The 19,882-nt window shown below is 35.4% G+C and overlaps 1 protein-coding gene across 4 annotated transcripts in view; it reads left to right on the forward strand.

The window, feature by feature from the left end:
* Window positions 1–19,882, forward strand: part of LOC150097705 (zinc finger FYVE domain-containing protein 1-like) — a 184,496-nt gene that overhangs the window by 85,945 nt on the left and 78,669 nt on the right. For all 4 annotated transcript variants that reach the window (XM_090407405.1, XM_090407407.1, XM_090407408.1 and 1 more), the window contains exons 8-9: window positions 9,474–9,571; window positions 17,259–17,376. In XM_090407405.1, coding sequence (XP_090263531.1) covers window positions 9,474–9,571; window positions 17,259–17,376 — 216 coding nt within the window. The remainder of the gene's footprint in view (window positions 1–9,473; window positions 9,572–17,258; window positions 17,377–19,882) is intronic.

The raw sequence follows: 19,882 nt of genomic DNA on the forward strand, positions 1-19,882 counted from the left end.
CTCTGTGTCCTAAGGTAGATATGGTTCCAAGTTTTTGTGGTGGAAAATGATGAGAAAGATTATGCAGATATATATTGGTATGCGTAGGTTTTCTGTACATAGAGATTTTTAATCTTTCAGAGCATCGTGTAAGCATAACATCCAAGAAAGGTAAGGAGTTATTATTTTCTAAATCAGCAGTAAATTTTATATTAGGATGTTGGATGTTTAGATGACGAAGAAAATCTGTGAGAGATGTGTGCCCGTCATTCCAAATAATGAATATATCATCAACATATCTTTTCCAAACTTTTGGTTTAAGTGAGAAGGAAGATATGTCTTTCTTTTCAAAATCTTCAAGGAAGATGTTAGCTAGCACTGGAGACAAAGGATTGCCCATTGCCAGGCCTTGTTTTTGTTTGTAAATGGAGTCCTGATATCTGAAGTAACCAGAATGAATGCAATGCTTTAATAAAGTGAACATTTTTTTGGATAATTTGTCCTGTAGTAATGTAAGTACCTCGTCTGTAGGAACGTTAGTAAATAAAGATATAATGTCAAAACTAGCTAAAATGTCATTTTCATCGATGGGAATATCTTTAATATGAGAAACAAAATCTGTGGTGTTTTTGATGAAAGATGAAGATTTATTGGAGAAACACTTGAGGTACTTTATAATAAATTTAGTTTAATCCTTTATCCAAGTGTGAGCAAACAAAGTTTGTGGCTGAAAGTATCTTCAGGACTGGGGTAAGGTGGTACAACACCAGGGCAACTCGTTGCAAAGGTGGAGCAAGCTACCAACACTCCTGTCTCAGTATCTCCTATAATGCAAAACTCATCTCCTTGTGGATATGTCTAATGTTATGCATTAAGGGAAGGGCCACTACCCAGACTAGTTTCGACCTTTATTGAGGTCTCTTCAGTGGGAGCCAGGCCCAAGCTGAGATACCAGGCAGAAGCATTCGCAGGTCGAAGAGACCTCAATAAAGGTCGAAACTAGTCTGGGTAGTGGCCCTTCCCTTAATGCATAACATTAGACATATTCGCAAGGAGATGTGTTTTGCATTATAGGAGATACTGAGACAGGAGTGTTGGTAGCTTGCTCCACCTTTGCAACGAGTTGCCCTGGTGTTGTACCACCTTACCCCAGTCCTGAAGATACTTTCAGGCGCAAACTTTGTTTGCTCACACTTGGATGAAGGATTAAACTAAATTTATTATACTCTAACCAAGTGAAAAATAAACTTTCAACATCTTTCTCTAAATCCAGAGTAATTTATTAAAAAAGGGTGGCACACCATTTGGCAACTCCTATAGGTGGAGATGACCTGCAAATGCTTCTGCCTGGTATCTCAGCTTGGGCCTGGCTCCCACTGAAGAGACCTTTTTCAGCGGCCCTGAGAGAAAGCTCCATGTTCCAGTCCTTCTTCAAACCTGTTCCAGCGGATTCCAGCAACAGTTTAGGAGAACCGAAAAGAGAGCTCCGATTGAAGTCCTGCCTTGGTAAGATTCCTTTGTTCTTTTTGTGGTTTTTTTTTTTAGGCCTATACACGGCATTCCGCTATTTTATAGGAATAGACTATCCTTGGAAAGTCTTCTTCCTTTCTTTCGTTAAATAATGTCTTCAGTTTTACCGAGGGTAAGAACCCTCGGGTTCGAAATAGATACTGGTATTCACCAGAGGACGTTTGCGAGGGCTATTATTGACTGCGTCGGGGCAGACAATATTTCCGGTTTCACCCCTTATGGGGGGGGAAGGTTTCAAGTTGTATGCAAAGACGCTGCTACTAGAAAAAAACTTCTGAAAGGAGTCGAGTGCGAGGCAAAAATTTTTCAACCTTTTGTGGTAGGAAGCTTTGTCAAAAGAGTAAGAATAGATCGTTTTCCGCTTGAATACCTAGAAGAAGACAATGACATCATAACTAAAGTCTTCTCGAAATGGGGAGCTGTTCGGGATATCGAAGTTGGCACGGACGCTGAGATTCCACAATGGAAATCTGGTGAAGTCACCTTTTCCGTCATGATGAAGGCAGAAATTCCGAATTTCGTGAGGATAGGATCGGCCAGTGTAATGGTGAGTTACCCGGAGTAAGGAGGCAATGCTTTAGATGCGGCGCCCTCACTCATCTAGGGGCCCAGTGCCCGAAGTTAATATGCAAGAACTGCCTAACAGCGGGCCATACAGTAGCACAGTGCCAGTCAGCATGCCTAAAATGCGGCACTAACGGCCATAAGGTGGACACCTGTCCGGACAGAAACCTGGCCGAAAAATTGGGAGGCAGTATTATGCCCAACACGGAAGCAACAGCCAAAAATGTCATTGGCACAGAACAGAATGAGTTCCCTACCCTGAAGGTCGCACATGAGGGAACAACAAGAAAGAATCATGCCGCCACGTCTGAAACACTGCCGAATACACCAATAGAGAAACCTACAAGCAGGAAAGACAAAAGGCAGAAAGAACCAGCCACCGAGCAAACCGCCACTACAAATGTAGCAACCGAAAATAACCAGTAGCACCAACAAAAAGGAACTATCACTGCAGTCACAATAGACGAAGACACGGAGGCAGTAGATATGGAAATCAACAATGCAGAAAGCACACAAAAGAGGCCAGCCAGCCCTGAAGAAGTAAATATAAAAAAACCAAAACCAGCTGAAGTTGGAAAAATAAAGTCAACTTCAGAACCCACAAAGTTCTCTCACGCAAAGGCCAATGCACCTATATTGCATCTCTTAAAAGATTTCCCCGAGGAGCAGGCGAGACTACGAAAAGCAATAGAAACATTCGGAGACATTCAACTGATACTCACAGGACAAAACGGGCCAAGAGTCGTCAGTGCAGAATGGAACGACGTGTTTGTCGATAATATAGATGAAATCACTCCTGAAAAGATCATTGGTCTTATCGATGCAGAGGACGACGTGGGACTAGCACTGCACAGAGGCCTCTACATGCTAAACCACGTCCGTGGAGACAAATTAGCAGATCTCATCATTAAAACCCACAACAATAGACAGCAGGAGGATTTAAACCTAGCCTAACAAGTCAGTCGACTCCTAGTATCGATCTGCCAGAGGGGGGGGGAATAAATAAATAAATCTGGTTTGTTTTTTCTTCTTTTTGTCCTCTTTCAGATTAGAATTTTTGTTGTAAAAAAGGTCTATGTCTATTCTACACAGGAGGGGGTATCCTGAGAACCTGGGCTGCGAAGGCTTACACCGAGGCGGTGCAGCTCCTTGTGGGCTGCATCACCCAGGCCAGGCTCTGCCTCCGCTCTTCTCAGTATTAAACTGGTCATTCCGGTTGAAATTTCAGAATTTTCCTAGTTTCTTACAAAGTGTTATATGTAATTTTAAAGGTTATTTACCAGTTCCTCTTTTTCATGTGGTGCTTCTTTCATTTGTTTTTCCCCACTTTCCTCGGGCAGACACCTGAAAAGGTGACTGACTGGGGAAAGCTGAAAAGAACGGATGGAGGGAGATAATGTCGGAGATCTGCTTGGTGCTGACATTTAAGTCAGGCCAAGTAGATCGACTGAGGCCTCTTTTAACTATCTACTGCTATCCACTCTATCTTTCTCCTCCTCTCTCACTATCAAGCTGACTCTCAGCACAACTTTTTTAAATCTAAAGAGGCCAGTGATGAAAGGCATGAACTCCCATTCGACCTCAATAAAGGTCGAAACTAGTCTGGGTAGTGGCCCTTCCCTTAATGCATAACATTAGACATATCCGCAAGGAGATGTGTTTTGCATTATAGGAGATACTGAGACAGGAGTGTTGGTAGCTTGCTCCACCTTTGCAACGAGTTGCCCTGGTGTTGTACCACCTTACCCCAGTCCTGAAGATACTTTCAGGTGCAAACTTTGTTTGCTCACACTTGGATAAAGGATTAAACTAAATTTATTATACTCTAACCAAGTGAAAAATAAACTTTCAACTTGAGGTACTTTGCTAAATATTTTGAAAGTTTATATGTAGGTGAATCAATTCCTTCCACAATTGGGCGAAGAGGGGTGTTTTCTTTATGAATTTTTGGAACTCCATAGATGCGTGGGATAAGAGGATGTAGAGAGCGTAACGAGAGGCGAACATTATGAGGAAGTTCACTCGCAGTCTTTAACAAGTTGTTTGTACGGTTTTGTAATTCTCTTGTAGGATCTTCCTGAAGAATTGAATATATTGAATTCACAATTGAATTATTAATTGAAGTTAGTACTACTGAAGTAATTGAAGCATTTTGTTGTGGTAATCTTCGGAGTTGAGGATGACCGTGGAGTTGCCTTTATCTGCAGGTAAAATAATAATGTTGCTGTTCTGTTTTAGATTTTTTAGAGCTCTTCTTTCAGCCACTGAAATATTATCTGTTGGAGGTTTGGCATTATTTATAATGAAAATCGATTCAATACGAAGAAGTTTCGCCAAATGATTAGGAATGAGTGAACTTGCTTTTTCTATTTTTGTAAGGAGAGATTCTTTAGGGATAAATTTTGGTGAGGGAATAAAATTGAGACCTTTGCTAAGAATATCCGTTAACATATGAGAAGATTTGTTCACTACTACCTTTTCAGGATTAATACGACTATGACCAGATCTGTTTTGTGTCCTTATTAGATTATTAAATTTCTTGATAAGAGTATATTTATTCTTATTTTGTAGTCGTGTGGCTTCTTCGTATTGAATCGATTTTCATTATAAATAATGCCAAACCTCCAACAGATAATATTTCAGTGGCTGAAAGAAGAGCTCTAAAAAATCTAAAACAGAACAGCAACATTATTATTTTACCTGCAGATAAAGGCAACTCCACGGTCATCCTCAACTCCGAAGATTACCACAACAAAATGCTTCAATTACTTCAGTAGTACTAACTTCAATTAATAATTCAATTGTGAATTCAATATATTCAATTCTTCAGGAAGATCCTACAAGAGAATTACAAAACCGTACAAACAACTTGTTAAAGACTGCGAGTGAACTTCCTCATAATGTTCGCCTCTCGTTACGCTCTCTACATCCTCTTATCCCACGCATCTATGGAGTTCCAAAAATTCATAAAGAAAACACCCCTCTTCGCCCAATTGTGGAAGGAATTGATTCACCTACATATAAACTTTCAAAATATTTAGCAAAGTACCTCAAGTGTTTCTCCAATAAATCTTCATCTTTCATCAAAAACACCACAGATTTTGTTTCTCATATTAAAGATATTCCCATCGATGAAAATGACATTTTAGCTAGTTTTGACATTATATCTTTATTTACTAACGTTCCTACAGACGAGGTACTTACATTACTACAGGACAAATTATCCAAAAAAATGTTCACTTTATTAAAGCATTGCATTCATTCTGGTTACTTCAGATATCAGGACTCCATTTACAAACAAAAACAAGGCCTGGCAATGGGCAATCCTTTGTCTCCAGTGCTAGCTAACATTTTCCTTGAAGATTTTGAAAAGAAAGCCATATCTTCCTTCTCACTTAAACCAAAAGTTTGGAAAAGATATGTTGATGATATATTCATTATTTGGAATGACGGGCACACATCTCTCACAGATTTTCTTCGTCATCTAAACATCCAACATCCTAATATAAAATTTACTGCTGATTTAGAAAATAATAACTCCTTACCTTTCTTGGATGTTATGCTTACACGATGCTCTGAAAGATTAAAAATCTCTATGTACAGAAAACCTACGCATACCAATATATATCTGCATAATCTTTCTCATCATTTTCCACCACAAAAACTTGGAACCATATCTACCTTAGGACACAGAGCACGTTCCCTCTTAAATGAACAAGATGAACAACAAAAAGAAATGAATCACCTCACTCTTATTTTTAAACAAAATGGATACTCTGAAAAAAACAATTAAGAAATTTCTTCTGGATCTTCCTAGGCAGTGCACAACAGAGACTATTAATTTTAAAGGTAGCATCTCCATTCCATACATTAGCACAGTCTCCAAAAAAATAGCTAAAGTCCTTAAAAAATATAATATCAGGACCTTCTTCACCACACTTCCTAAAATCCGTTCTCTAATCAGCCATCCAAAACCTACCCATCACAACCTTAGTTACCCTGGAGTATATAAATTGTGGTGCGATTGCAATATCCCATACTTTGGACAAACAAACAAATCTATTGAACAAAGAATAGAAGAGAATAAGAGTGACATCTCTTACAAAAGATCCCATGCAACAGTGTTATCTAGTCATATTCTTTTTTCAAATAATCCTAATGATAACCAACAAAGCCACTCCGTTTGCTGGAATAGATCAGAAAATATCTTTCGCTGTGATGATGAGTTTGAGAGGAAAATTGTAGAATCAAGAGAAATCCTGCTGAACCCGGTTCACTTAAACAACAATTTAAGTTATAACATCCCAGATAGCCATGCTGTAGTTGTTCAATATTGGCGTTCATGTGAACCTGCACGCACAATTGCAATAAACAATGGCACGCCAGTTGGAACAACTTGAAAAAATACGTTTTTATGTATCGATTATGTGAGGCAATTTGTACCTGTAATTTCCAGTTTGTTTAAATAATTCAATGGTTAGTATTCCTTTATAAATACCTGAAGAAGGCTGCCATATGCCGAAACTAGTAGTATTTATCATTAAAATCTTTATATGTTATCTCGGTTTTATAGTCATTAAATCTATATTTTATTCATATATATATATATATATATATATATGATTAAGTGTTTTGTGTAAACATGTTGCTCTCTAGCTTAATATAATTTTGTAGCCTAATAGATAATAATTAGAGGAATCTCGCTTTGATGTAGTAAGGTTTTTTTTTTTTTTTTCACCAGAGGTCAGGCCAATAGTTTTAACAGTTGACCAGTAACTTTAGCATACCATGTAGATTGTAGTGCAGCTTGTTTCTGGAGGATACACATATGATGATCTTAATGTGAAGGTCAAAACATCAAGTGATTATTTTGATTTATATTAAACTGAAGTTTTACTCTAACATGGTTGTTTCCATAATTCTTAAGATGTATTCTGATCACTATGAAGGAAAGAATTATAGAAGATAAATATCAGGAAGGTGGAAAAATGTTCTGGAGGCTATTGAGAAAACTTAGAAAGGGAGGAAAGAGTACTGTAGAAATTAAAGATGTTAAAGGTAACATGAAAAAAGAACATAAAATATTCTAGATGTCTGGAGTAATTACTTTGAAAGGTTACCTCAGTTCTTGAGGTAGAGAAGCCATCAGAAACCTGAAATGTGGAAAGCAGCTGGAGTAGATTATATTTGACTAGAAATGCTTAAATATAGAAGTATAAAAGTTATACATGGCAATGCTGCATAATTCAGATGTCCTGGTCACAGGGTCGAATTCTATTTCACTGGAGTAGTTCTCAGAATCCATCTATAAAAAGGGAAATACACTTGAATGTGAGAATTACAGAAGAATTTCATTACTGAGTATTCCAGGTAGGATTTTAAAAAAAAAATAAATAAAAAAGTCATTCTTGCAAATGTAATAACAGTCTATGTGGGTTAGCTGGTTTTATATGAAGTGGCAGGGTTTTTCCTGCCAGAATCTCAGCTTTTCATCCCACAAAATAGGCAAATTGACCAGAAGAATGCATGTAATTAACATACATAATATTCTGTCCTCAGAACTTTGACTATAATTCCAAACAGCAACATTAGATTGTAGCAGAACTTCAGCTTGCATACTTATTTTCTTGGGTCATTTTCCATAGCTGCAATTTTATTATTATTATTACTGTTATTATTATTCAGGTCTCCATGCAGTCAAGACTCATGGCAGGTCCTTCCCAGGAAACACAAAGTCTGTCATACCACTCCATGAACTCATTTACCGTTCTTGCTCTCACCACTCTATCAGGCAATGCATTCCACAGTTCAACCACTCTCCATGCAAAGAAACCACTCCTCAGCCTTTTGCTCACAGCCTCCCTTTGCAACTTCCAGGGATGGTCCCTTGTCATCACTCCTTTCTGCTGTTCCACAAGTGAAAGTAACTACCTCTCAGCAGTTTAAAAGTCTCAATCATATCACCTCTCCTTCTTCTACTACCAAACTCTGCAGTCCACATTCCCTCAGCCAATCCTGATAACTAACATTGTACAGTCCTGAAACTATCTTTGTTATCCACCTCTGTACCCTTTCCACAGTTAATTTATCACCTTCAAATCCTGGAGACCAAATTTGAGAATAATAGTCTAAGTGTGGTCTGATCAGGGTCTTATACAGTGGAATGATAACTCATTTATCTCTGCAGGTCAGCGTTCTTCTCAGTATTGCAGCAATCATCTGGGTTACTTTCACCACATTTGCAATATGTTCCCTGAATTTCAGTTTTTTTTATCAATCATCACCCCAGATCTCTTGTCTCCCCTACTTCCTCCAGTACAGCTCCTCCAATCGAGTATGCAGCCTCCCATCGATTTTTTCCAAACTTCAAGGCTTTACATTTTGTTGCATTAAACCGATATCTCCATTCATTTGCCCATCTGTCTAGTTTATTCAAATCCTCTTGCAGGGCTACCGCATCTGCACTATTACTAATAACCCTTCCCAGCTTCACATCATCTGCAAACAACTGAATATCCTCCTGCAATCCATTGACAGTGTCATTGATATAAAGGTTAAACAATACAGGTCCCAGTACTGAGCCCTGTGGGACCTCACTTGTAACCTTCTGCCTCCTTATAATATTTCTTATTTTTTAGATTCTTTATTACATCTGTATGAAATATATCAAAACAGTTGGTTTTTTTGTATGTGTGTGTGATATTCAATCCAAACTGAACCCTTTCATGAATCTTTTTTTTACAATATGTGCAAAAAAAAAAAAAAAAATCAAGTATAATTGTAAACTCAACATTTGCACTTAGCTCTAAGCTCAACACAAATTAGCTTCAAATTCTTCATGCCTCAGGTTTTCACTAAATTGTTTCATCTACCATCTTATGTATTTGCTGCTAGGTGGATTAACTACATGCAAATCGCTAATTATTTGTTCATCTGGATAATCACTTCAAATCATGGATATTAAAAACGTAGTTTTACTTTCTGCAATAATTTATCACCATATCAGCATCATGCTATGCATACATTGTATACTTATATACACACTGCAGTGTATAATAGTTAGCACCACATATTTATCCCCATTTTAAGTCAGAGGAAATATATTAGTGTGAGATTTACAAAGGAAAATTATTTTGAATTTTAAAATTTAACTTTATTTCAATAAATATATCTTGTTCAGTTTAATATGTATAAAAAGTAAAATTCCAGAAATCGTTTGACTGAATTTTTAATAGTCTTTCTCTCCCGTTCACATTTCTTTTCTACTGTTTTAATTACTGTTTCTTATTTTTATAGAGCTTGAATTCTAATCTCCTACAGAGATTCCCATTAAAGTAGTTCATCATTTATATTCATTAATTGAAGCACGATATTTTTTGACATCCTCTCCTTTTTAACAGATATGTATTAAAGATGGTAGAAGAAATATAGTAGAACCTAGATCAGCAGAATCTGCAGACTCATCCATTATGAGTGTAGTGAAATATGTTTGGCAAGGGTAAGACAACTGCTAGTCTAAATTGTACTTTTTATAAATTTAATTATAATTTTATTAATTTTGTAATCTCTTGGTATAATCATAATGTGTTACCTAGTGCTTATTCAAAATATTTCAGTAACAAATACAGGTATCCCTCGATGTTACCACGTATATCAAAATCACGTTAATCAAATCTAATAATCAATGGTAAAAATTACAATTCGTCCACGATTGATTACTGTATTAATAATTTTTTTATGTGGTACTCTTTTAGGAAAGATAAAAAATAAATGCAAAGTAAATGTTTAATAAATACTTGTACATACATTAGTTACTGCAATTTTTTTATCAAAAGAAGTTATCAAGAGTTGTTTGAACAGTTTTAGTTTTTTTTCTTATCAGCATAAATTCTACAATAACAAGCAAAATGACACTCCAGACCTCGGCAAACAAGCAATGAAACATAAAGAAAAAACACTGCAAATATAATACATGATGGTACAAATTAAGTTAATATTGAATCCAACATTATTTCATAGCCGAACATAGAAACTAGAAGAGTTTCGTGCCAAATATATAGAAACTAAAAGTTTCGGCAGATGCAAGCATAAGCAACCTTATGGGCAAATCATAGTAAAGGTGGAGTAAGCTCCAGATCACTTTCCTTAGTATTTTTCATAATGTAAAGCACATCTCCTAGAGCAGCACTTCCCAAACTGTGAGCCGTGGACCCCTTGGGGGCCGTTAGTTTTGTTGGGGGGGGGCATGAAATAATGAAAACAAATTTAAAATGTTTTAAGACTAAGTGTGCCATGTCAAATGTGTATGTAAGATGCTAGAAATGTCATATTTGATTTTTGATATTCGCTTTGTATGTTTTGGATTGAATATAAATACAATAAATATTATAATAATATGTCTGTATTACGATTTTTTTTTCCGACAGGGGCCGTGAAATATTTTAATTTTTCCAAGGGGGGCCTTCACATCCATAAGTTTGGGAAGCACTGTCTTAGAGGATACGTATGATAAATAAGCCTTTGGCTCTCTATTTCAGTAATACATCATGGTTTATTTATTTTCAGTTACAATCTAGAAATTATTGAACAAAGAATAAAAAAAACAACTAAACCATACTATACTGACATCGGAGGTCTCAGTATCTCTCATATACAATTTACTGTCAAATATCGCAAACCTTTGCATAGCATGTGTTAAACCAAACTGACAGCAAAAAACAGTGCGGAATATCACTCTAACATATTAATGCATAGCTACTCAGGACCTCCAAGCTATACAACGAATTATATAAGAATATTTATATTAAACATTTTGCATATATCTGTCAGATCAGCTGCGAGCTCCGTAGGGTTAAGGGCGTGTTAATCAAACCTCTTGCTGCGTGTATCAAGGAATTACCGCAATTAATTTCACCACGTTAAGCAAGGGATACCTGTACTGTTGAAATATAGTTGCTCATGTCCCCCCCCCACCACCACCACCATTCAACTAAGGACATATATCACAAACATGACATGCAAGACAGTCATTTTTGCTACATTATTATAAATAACTATAGTTCAGGCATAGTATACCTACGTATATACAGTGAAAACACTGCTTATTGCTAATTTTAAAACGTCAGTATTTTGGAATGAATAATTTATTTTATCCTCAGTGATGCAAAAACTAAATAGCTAGTTTGAAACAAAATATACAACAGTTGGCTAAATATTCAACATAAGTGCTGAATGGGAAAATACCAAGTTCACGTATAGAAGTAGTTGTAAATTTTTGTTTAAAGATAGTTCTGATGTTACATTGCCCTAATTCGAATTACAAAGTGAATTATCCACAGTAAAGGTGTGAAATGTTCTGATCTTAAACTGTGCACCAGCATTAATTAAATGTTTTGAGTTTACATATGTATTTTACACTTCTACATCTGTCATTTGTTCCATTTGAAAGGATTCCAGCAGTGCATTATGTTATTTCGAAATGCAGCACTTGCCTTGAACAATTATCTGATTGTTGTATATTCTTATATAGTTTGATTACTTTTTTTTGTAACGTGGGACAGAACAAGTTATTCTTTCTGAAATATCTGCAGTTTTAAGATTAGCAATAAATAAGTAGTGTTTTGTACTTTGCATATGTGGTATGTGTACTTATACTATAGGACTTTTTGCATGTCTGGAATATGCAAATAAAACTGAATTCTGTCTCTAGAATGTGTATTGAAAGAGGATACGGTGTTTCACATTGTGGTCTATGAATGTAAACAGACGTTGATCAACAAGATCTTTAATATGTTTGGAAGATCTAGAAGTCAGCTCTGTCTGAAAGGCAAGTTTTTCAAACTTGCCTTTTAAACAAAGTTGATCTTCTTTCTTTATTTTATTTTTCTAATAATGGTAGAAAACATTAAAAAAAACAATCTAAGTGGATGCCCAGCTAGAGAAACTTATTTAGCTGCTCAACAATATAACATTTACCTTTCATTTGGCAAAATCTGAATTCGAATCGGCCAGAGATCGGAGGATCCTTTATTATTATTATTCAGGCCTCCACGGAGTCGAAAGACTCATGGGAGATCCTTCCTAGGAAACACAGTCTATCATACCATTCATTGACCGTTCTTGCTCTCACCACTCTATCAGGCAATGCATCCACAGTTCAACCACCCTCCATGCAAAGAAACCACTCCTCACCCTCTTGCTCACAGCTTCCTTTTGCAACTTCCAAGGATGGCCCGTTGTCATCGTTCTTTTCCTCTGTTCCACAAAGCAAAAGAACTCCCCAGTGTCAACCCTGTAACTACCTCTCAACAGTTTAAATGTTTCAATCATATCACTTCTCCTTCTATCTACCAAACTCTGTAGTCCACATTCCCTCAGCTGATCCTCATAACTAACATTGTACAGTCCTGAAACCATCTCTGTTATCTGCCTCTGTACCCTTTCCACAGTTAATTTATCCCCTTCAAATCCTGGGGACCAAATTTGAGAACAATAGTCTAAGTGTGGTCTGACAATGGAACGATAGCCTTTATCTCTGCAGGTCTGCATCCTTCTCAGTACTACAGTAATCCTCTGGGTTATCTTCACCACCTTTGCAATATGTTCCCTGAATTTCAGATTTCTATCAATCATGACCCCCAGATCTCATGTCTCCCCTACTTCCTCTAGTACAGCTCCTCCAATCGACTATGAAGCCTCTCATCGATGTATTCCAAACTTCAAGACTTTACATTTTGCTGCATTAAACCGACACCCCCATTCATTTGCCCATCTGTCTAGTTTATTCAGATCCTCTTGCAGGGCTGCTGCATCTGCACTATTACTAATAACCCTTCCTAACTTTGCAGATGATTAAACAATACAGGTCCCAGTACTGAGCCCTCTAGGACACCACTTGTAACCTTCTGCCTCCTTGATATTGTCCCACCATACTCAACTCTCTGATACCTACCAGACAGCCAATCCTGAATCCAGTTGACTAACCCATGTGCTGCAAATTAATATCAGCTTATCATGTGTGGCAACCTGTCAAATGTCTTGGTAAAATCCAAAAAAATGGCAGTATATGCCTTTCCTTCATCAACTGCTCTTGTCACTTTATTATAAAATGCAATTATATATATAGTTAACAGACAATGTATTAGCTGCCTTTTTTTTTTCTCATACACTAACATTCATTTACCTGTTGGTACACAGAGAGTGGAACTCTCTGCCTTACCTTCATTTTAGTACATTTTGTTGTTGAGATCTTGATGTAGTATCCATGTTTCTCTCTATATTTTTTCTATTCTTACCTGATGAATATAGACATAGACAGTTAATGACAGACATTGATTACTCTCTTGATTGTGACAGCTGATTGAGCTTAACGTGTATGTTAAAGATACCAAGCTATTTTTAACCTGGTTTTACTCCATTTCCCAAGTAAGCAAACAGACAAATGAGTAAAATGGAATAAAAGGAAATGGAGTAAAACCAGGTTTAAAATAGCTTGGTATCTTTAACATTTATTATACCCAAGGTAAAATACTTTCTACGAGCTTAACATGTAAAGGGAGAATGAGAATGAATTAATGATAATTATATAATAAAGTGAATTATTGTATAACATAATAGAAGAATCTCAACAACCGTTTTTTATACTAGTTTTAAAGCACACAACATACTAAAAACACCTTTTCGTATGTTAAGTTTCCAAAAGAAGGGAAACTAGGCTGAGGACGTCCTAAAAGAAGGTGGAGTGATAAATTGTCAAATTTTGTTGGGGAAAATTGGTCATCCATTGCCATGAACAGAGAAAGGTGGAAAGAACTGGAGGAGGTCTTCGTCCAGCAGTGGACAGAAAATGGCTGAAAAGAAGAAGAATGTTGTGAAAAATGTAAATTCATTAAATACCTAAGCTATTTGCATACTAAGTAAGTGCGTAAAAAAATTACTGAATATTATAACTATAACTCTCTAAATGTACTGCTCAGTATGTCATAGGTCATTGGCATCATTTATATATTTACATATATGTACAATACATACATACTGTGTGTGTGTCTATTTGCCTGCCTATATATATATATATATATATATATATATATATATATATATATATATAAAACCTTAGCCATACAGCCTATGGAACAAGTCTGATAACATTTTCCGTTGGCAGGATGAATTAGAAAGAAAGATAATAGAATCAGAAGAAATCATTCTCAACCCCCTACATCTCAACAACAACCTGAGTTACAACCTTTCAGGCTCTCATTGTGCTACGACTGGCAGTCGCGAGATGCTATACGCATGCATATGCCGAACAATGAAGCCAATGAGAGAACAGTTTGAATGTGCAGACTTCAACGTTTCTACGTTGAATATATATATATATATACACACACACACACTAACTTTCCGTGTTGCTTACAGTTATTTCCTCTATGTTTTACTGGTTATTTCTTTTTTAATGTGTACCTGAAGAAGGCTGATACCAGCTGAAACTAGTTGTGCTATTAAACTTTGTTTTCTTTTTTCTCAGTTTCTAGTCATTCAATATTTAAAAAAAAAAAAATATAAAAAAAAAAATATATATATATATATATATATATATATATATTCATATTTATATATACTGACTATAACCGAGACTAGAATAACAATTAAATTTATTCAAAACGCAACATGTTTCATCGGATTGTTTGACTTCTTCAGGCGTGGGAACATAGAAAGCAAGTAAACACTATAAGAAACATCGTATCACTATAAAACGACTATTATAAAATTCAGTTAGCTTTGAATTGTAGCTACAGTCCGTGTTGAAGTTCTATTAAGTAGCTGTGTGTGTCTGATTTCACGCGTGTGGCAATATCGGATAGCAGAGCTGAAAAAGTCCAGTAGATTATAGCTAAGGTTATTATTTATGTGATGAGGGTCCATAACAATTTCCTTAGACTCGACTATGTGTCGCTCTACCTCGTCATGGCATATATGAAGGTTTGAGGTTGTTGTCCAGTTTATCTCATGTTGACGGCCTTCATCATTTGTGTTAACTGAAAACAGTACATGGCTTGACAGGGCACTTGCTCTAATTCTTTTGTAGGCAATGTCTCTCTGGTGTTCTTCCAGACGTAGGAGGATGGATTTTTCAGTTTGGCCATAGTATTGCTTCCCGTAGTCACACGTGATTTTGTACACTCTTGGGAATTGTAGGTGACTGTGAGCTTGTTTGTATTTGCTTAAAATTGATCTTAGTTTAGAAAGAGTAGAGAAATAGGTTTTTATGTTGAACTTTCTTAAAATTCTTCTTAGTTTTTGGAGAGTGAGCTGATATATGGTAAGGTGATATAACCTTTTGGATTGTCTTGTGTTTCTGAGTTGTTTTGATGGCGGCGTTATAGATGCTTATTAATAGTTTTTGACGAGTAGCCATTACTTGTGAAGGTTCTTTGTAGATATATATATATAACAGACCATTCCTGTAGTTTGTTAAAATGGAATATGAAGAATTTCCATGCTTTCAACAGGAGACTTGCCTCACCATAATTAAAAGATGTGATATCCCATCTGAGAAACATTACTTTCTTTATAGTGCATTTTAGGATGTCAATAGATACAGTTGATTCTCATTATAGCAAACTCCCAGTGACCACAGGAATAGTTTGTTTTACTGGATAGTTTATTATAACATAACATTGTACCCCTAAAGCAGTTTGGTTGGGATTTGTCACTAGTTTGCTGCAAACTATTGAAAAACAAATATTGATGTGATAGTTCACAAATACTAAATGTAATTCTTTATTTTTATCGAAATGCTTCTAAATTTACAAAGTATATCTCCATCTTTGGCTGATTCTAAGTGATATATATTTTGTAAATTTAGAAGCATTTTAATAAAGATAAAGAATTATATTTGATAAAGAATTGCATCTAATATTTGTGGACTATTAACAAGCATATGATAGTATATATATTTGAAATGCACTGTGGGATGTAATGAGATTTTTTGGAATACCACAAAAGTATACAAATATAGTACAGCTCTGTAATTGCCACACCCTCTGTCAATATACATTCTCTCAAGAACATTCATCAAGTTTTGAAATAAAATCTGGACTTTATCAAGGAGATGCTCTCTTACCAACCTTGTTCAATCTAGCATTGGAAAAAATCATTAGAGACTTAAATGAACAAAGAAGGATGGAAATTAATGGGAACATCATCCTCTTAACTGTGGAGATTCTTGTCAGGATGTTATACAATCTACATCTAGTTTAATCAAGGTAAGTTATCCTATAGGTCTTGTTATAAACCAGACAAATACTAAATATATATATTTGCATTTCAAGACCCATCAGAATGAGTAAGTGCATAATTTTAACTAAGAGTCAACATTAATACCTACATTGATATGCATCGAGAGAGGAGAGAGCATTAAGAAAGCCAGTAGTGTATATTTTGCACTTTTAAAACTCCTGAAATCTAGAATAGTATCAAGAAAATCCAAAGAAAAATATTTAAGCTATCTGTGACTGATATTTACCTATGGTTTGTGAAACATGGTCACATTTGAAAGAAAAGTACTGATAAAAAAAAATTTGGACTATCTTACAATCAAAATACTGAACTGTATTGAACGAACACATAATTAGAAACTACAAACTCTGTTTAAAAGACCCTCTGTTTAAAAGTAGCATTTATAAGAAGTAAGAGAATTGAGTGGTTTGGTCTTGTTTGGAGAGCAGATGACCAGTTATCAAATAAGTACTTGCAAATGAAATTGACAAAGAAAAGCCTAGGAGGACTCTGATCACAATGGATTGATGTGCTAATGAAAGACTTAAGATAGATGGATGAACTTTACACCAGATACAACCTATGAGAGAGAGAGACAAATTGAGAAACCTAGATGATCCATTAAGCTATTGAAGAGAAACATTTCAAGCCTTTGTAGGATGCTGATTGCTTTATATGTACATTGTAAAGTGTTGCTTGACTAATGTCAAACATTAGTTAATGAAATAATGATTGTATTGTGCAGTATTTTGCCTAATTTATTATTGTAGTTTAATAAATGCATGTTTCAATTTCTGAATATATATATATATATATATATATATATATATATATAATATTTTTTTAATGAAATCTATTATGCTCTCTCTGTATTATGAAATAAAACAATTTTTTTAATGATCTTTTAGTTATGTGTTGGAGTGTCCCAGTTGTGGAATAATATATACAAGCCGCAAATACTGGTATGGGAATAGAGATCCAAGGGAGACTTCAGTTATAGCAGAGCCATGCCATGTGTGGCCTGGTGTAAGTATGAGTGATGGTGGTTAGTCGTTATGCGAATATCGACACTTGTTTATTTTTCATTATAGAATGGTTTTTCACACCTGAAAGAATTGAATTTTAAATGACATTCGGTTGCTTTGATAACAACTTAGCCTTTACTTGTAGAAGTTCTTTTTTATATTTTTTTTTATTTCCCATAACACATCAGATAGTTAAAAGCATGTTGACATTTTTCAGAATATAAGATTGAAGCAAATACTTAACATAACATAGTTATTACAGCTGATTGTTGTGTAAAAAAAAAAAAAATCTCCTAGTAAGCAGATCTCTCTACATATCCTATATGCCAGAAAGCCTTTTTTACCTTTAGTGTGCCTCGTTGGAAGATGTGGGTAAGACATTGGGTCAGAAGCCATTGCCAATTCTCTTAGTGCATAACTTATAACAACTTGCTAATGAATTTATTACTAGTTTAATGTCCTGTTCTTTAAGGTATTACATAGTAGCCTTACATAGTTTGTTTGGAAGAATGTTGTTAGAATAATCAAATTTCGTTGTTCTGATAGCAATTTAAAGTCACATAAAAATTAACACTTGCAAAAATAGTATGTCATTCTATTTATTTACTACAGCTAACTTATTAATTTTGGTGATAAGTTTAATCATCAGTTTCCTGATATGTACCCTCAAGGGGTGTACAGGTTACTTTGACAGTTCAAAGTAACAATTAAGTTGACATTACTATCTTATATTACTTTATCTCCTATCAACAATTTTCTTCCAAATTAGTCTATTGCTTGTTTGGCACTCCAATATTGCCATATCTAACATTTCAGTCTTTTAATGCAATTCTGACTGAATCAGTCCATCTAGATCTTGGTCTTCCTTTCAATTTTTCCCCTGCCATTTTGAAATCAAGCACTTGTTTTGCTAACCTTTTCTCTCCCATTCTGTTTAACTTTCCGTACCATCTTAGATTAACTGTTCTCATGCATTCTTGAATGCCAAAAATGTCAAGTTCCTTTCTAATATCTTCATTTTTAATATGATTCTGCCATTGATGTCATCTATTTCGGCTCATAATTTTTCTCAGGTCTATCATATCTGTTGTTGCTAATCTTTGATCAAGTGCTTTATTTCTAACCAAACTCTCAGATCCATAAACCAGTTTTGAACACTACCTTGTATATTGCTAGTTTAGTGTTTTGGCTAATTTCTCTCTTATTCCATATAAATTTATTTAACTGGCACCCCTACCATACCAGCTTTGTTTATTCTGTTGTCTATTTCTATATTTCATTTGCCATCTTCACTAAAAACTGTGCCTAAATAGCTAAAATATTTGTACTTGTTCTATAGGTTCTACATTGAAAGAATGAACTGAAGTTTTCAGTGTTCCTGCCTATTTTCATAGTTTTGGTCATTTTATTGCTGATTTTCATGCCAATTTTGTTACAGCTTTATTTAATTTAGTTAGACAATCCTGGAGACTTACATTGTTTGGCCGAGTGGTTAGCGTATCCGCTTTCCATCCAAAAGGCTGCCAGTTCAAATCCTGCTGTGGGCATGGATGTTTCTCTGTGAAAATACTAGTGGTGGTGGTCGGCAGTAGGTGGCGTTGGGTGTAGATGATGAAGGTAGTTGCAGTTGGTGGAGTGGTGGAGACGGAGAGTTGTAGACTAGGTGTCCTCCCTCGATGAGTCTTTGGACTCCCTGGGGCTGTTATGTAATAGTAATAAAGCAAAGAGCTAAGTTTGATCTCTTCGACTTTAATATCCAGTTTAATGCCACTTTCTTTTATAATTCATTCTATATAGATGATGAATAAGGTTGAAGATAATGTGCATCTTTATCTTACCCCTTTTAAATCAAACCATCTTCGTGTATTTCTTTAAATTCTAACTGCTGACATTATAACTTAAATGTAGACTATGTATTGCTCTGTATAATGTTCCATTTACTCCATATAATTGCAGTGTTTTCAAAAGCCTTTCTCTGAGCACAATGTCATATGCCTTTTCCAGATCCACAAAAATTAAAAAAATTACAAATTCTTGTTTATATTTCTATGATTTCTGAACTGCTTGTCATAAAGTAAAGTGAATTCTAATCTTTGTATGAACCCAGCTTTTTCTTCTAAAAGTTTCTCTTCCACAATTTTTCTTAGCCGGATAAGATTTATGCTTCCATGAAAAATTGGAGAGCCACAAAACTGGAAAATGGAATGTAAAAATCTCACTTTCTTAATGCTAACAGTATTAGCTAGCAGAGTCATGATGACTTTAGAAGTGAACATACTCGGTATGTTGGTGAACATACTAATAGTTAACTAAATGGCCATAGATCTGATAGACTGGATAGGTAAACCAATACTACACTTAGCTAGTATAGTACATCAGGTCAATAAATTGCATTTGTAAAAGAAACACCAATGCAGTTTGCTGAATAAATAAATTTATTAACATAACTATGAAGGAGAAATGAGGAAAGATAAAGTTTCAAGGAATTGGTGGAATGGATGGCATCT

The sequence above is a fragment of the Typopeltis vanoorti genome, chromosome 17 (genome assembly GCF_054136105.1).
Source record: "Typopeltis vanoorti isolate ZY-2024b chromosome 17, IOZ_Tvanoo_1.0, whole genome shotgun sequence".
Taxonomy (NCBI): Eukaryota; Metazoa; Arthropoda; class Arachnida; order Uropygi; family Thelyphonidae; genus Typopeltis; species Typopeltis vanoorti.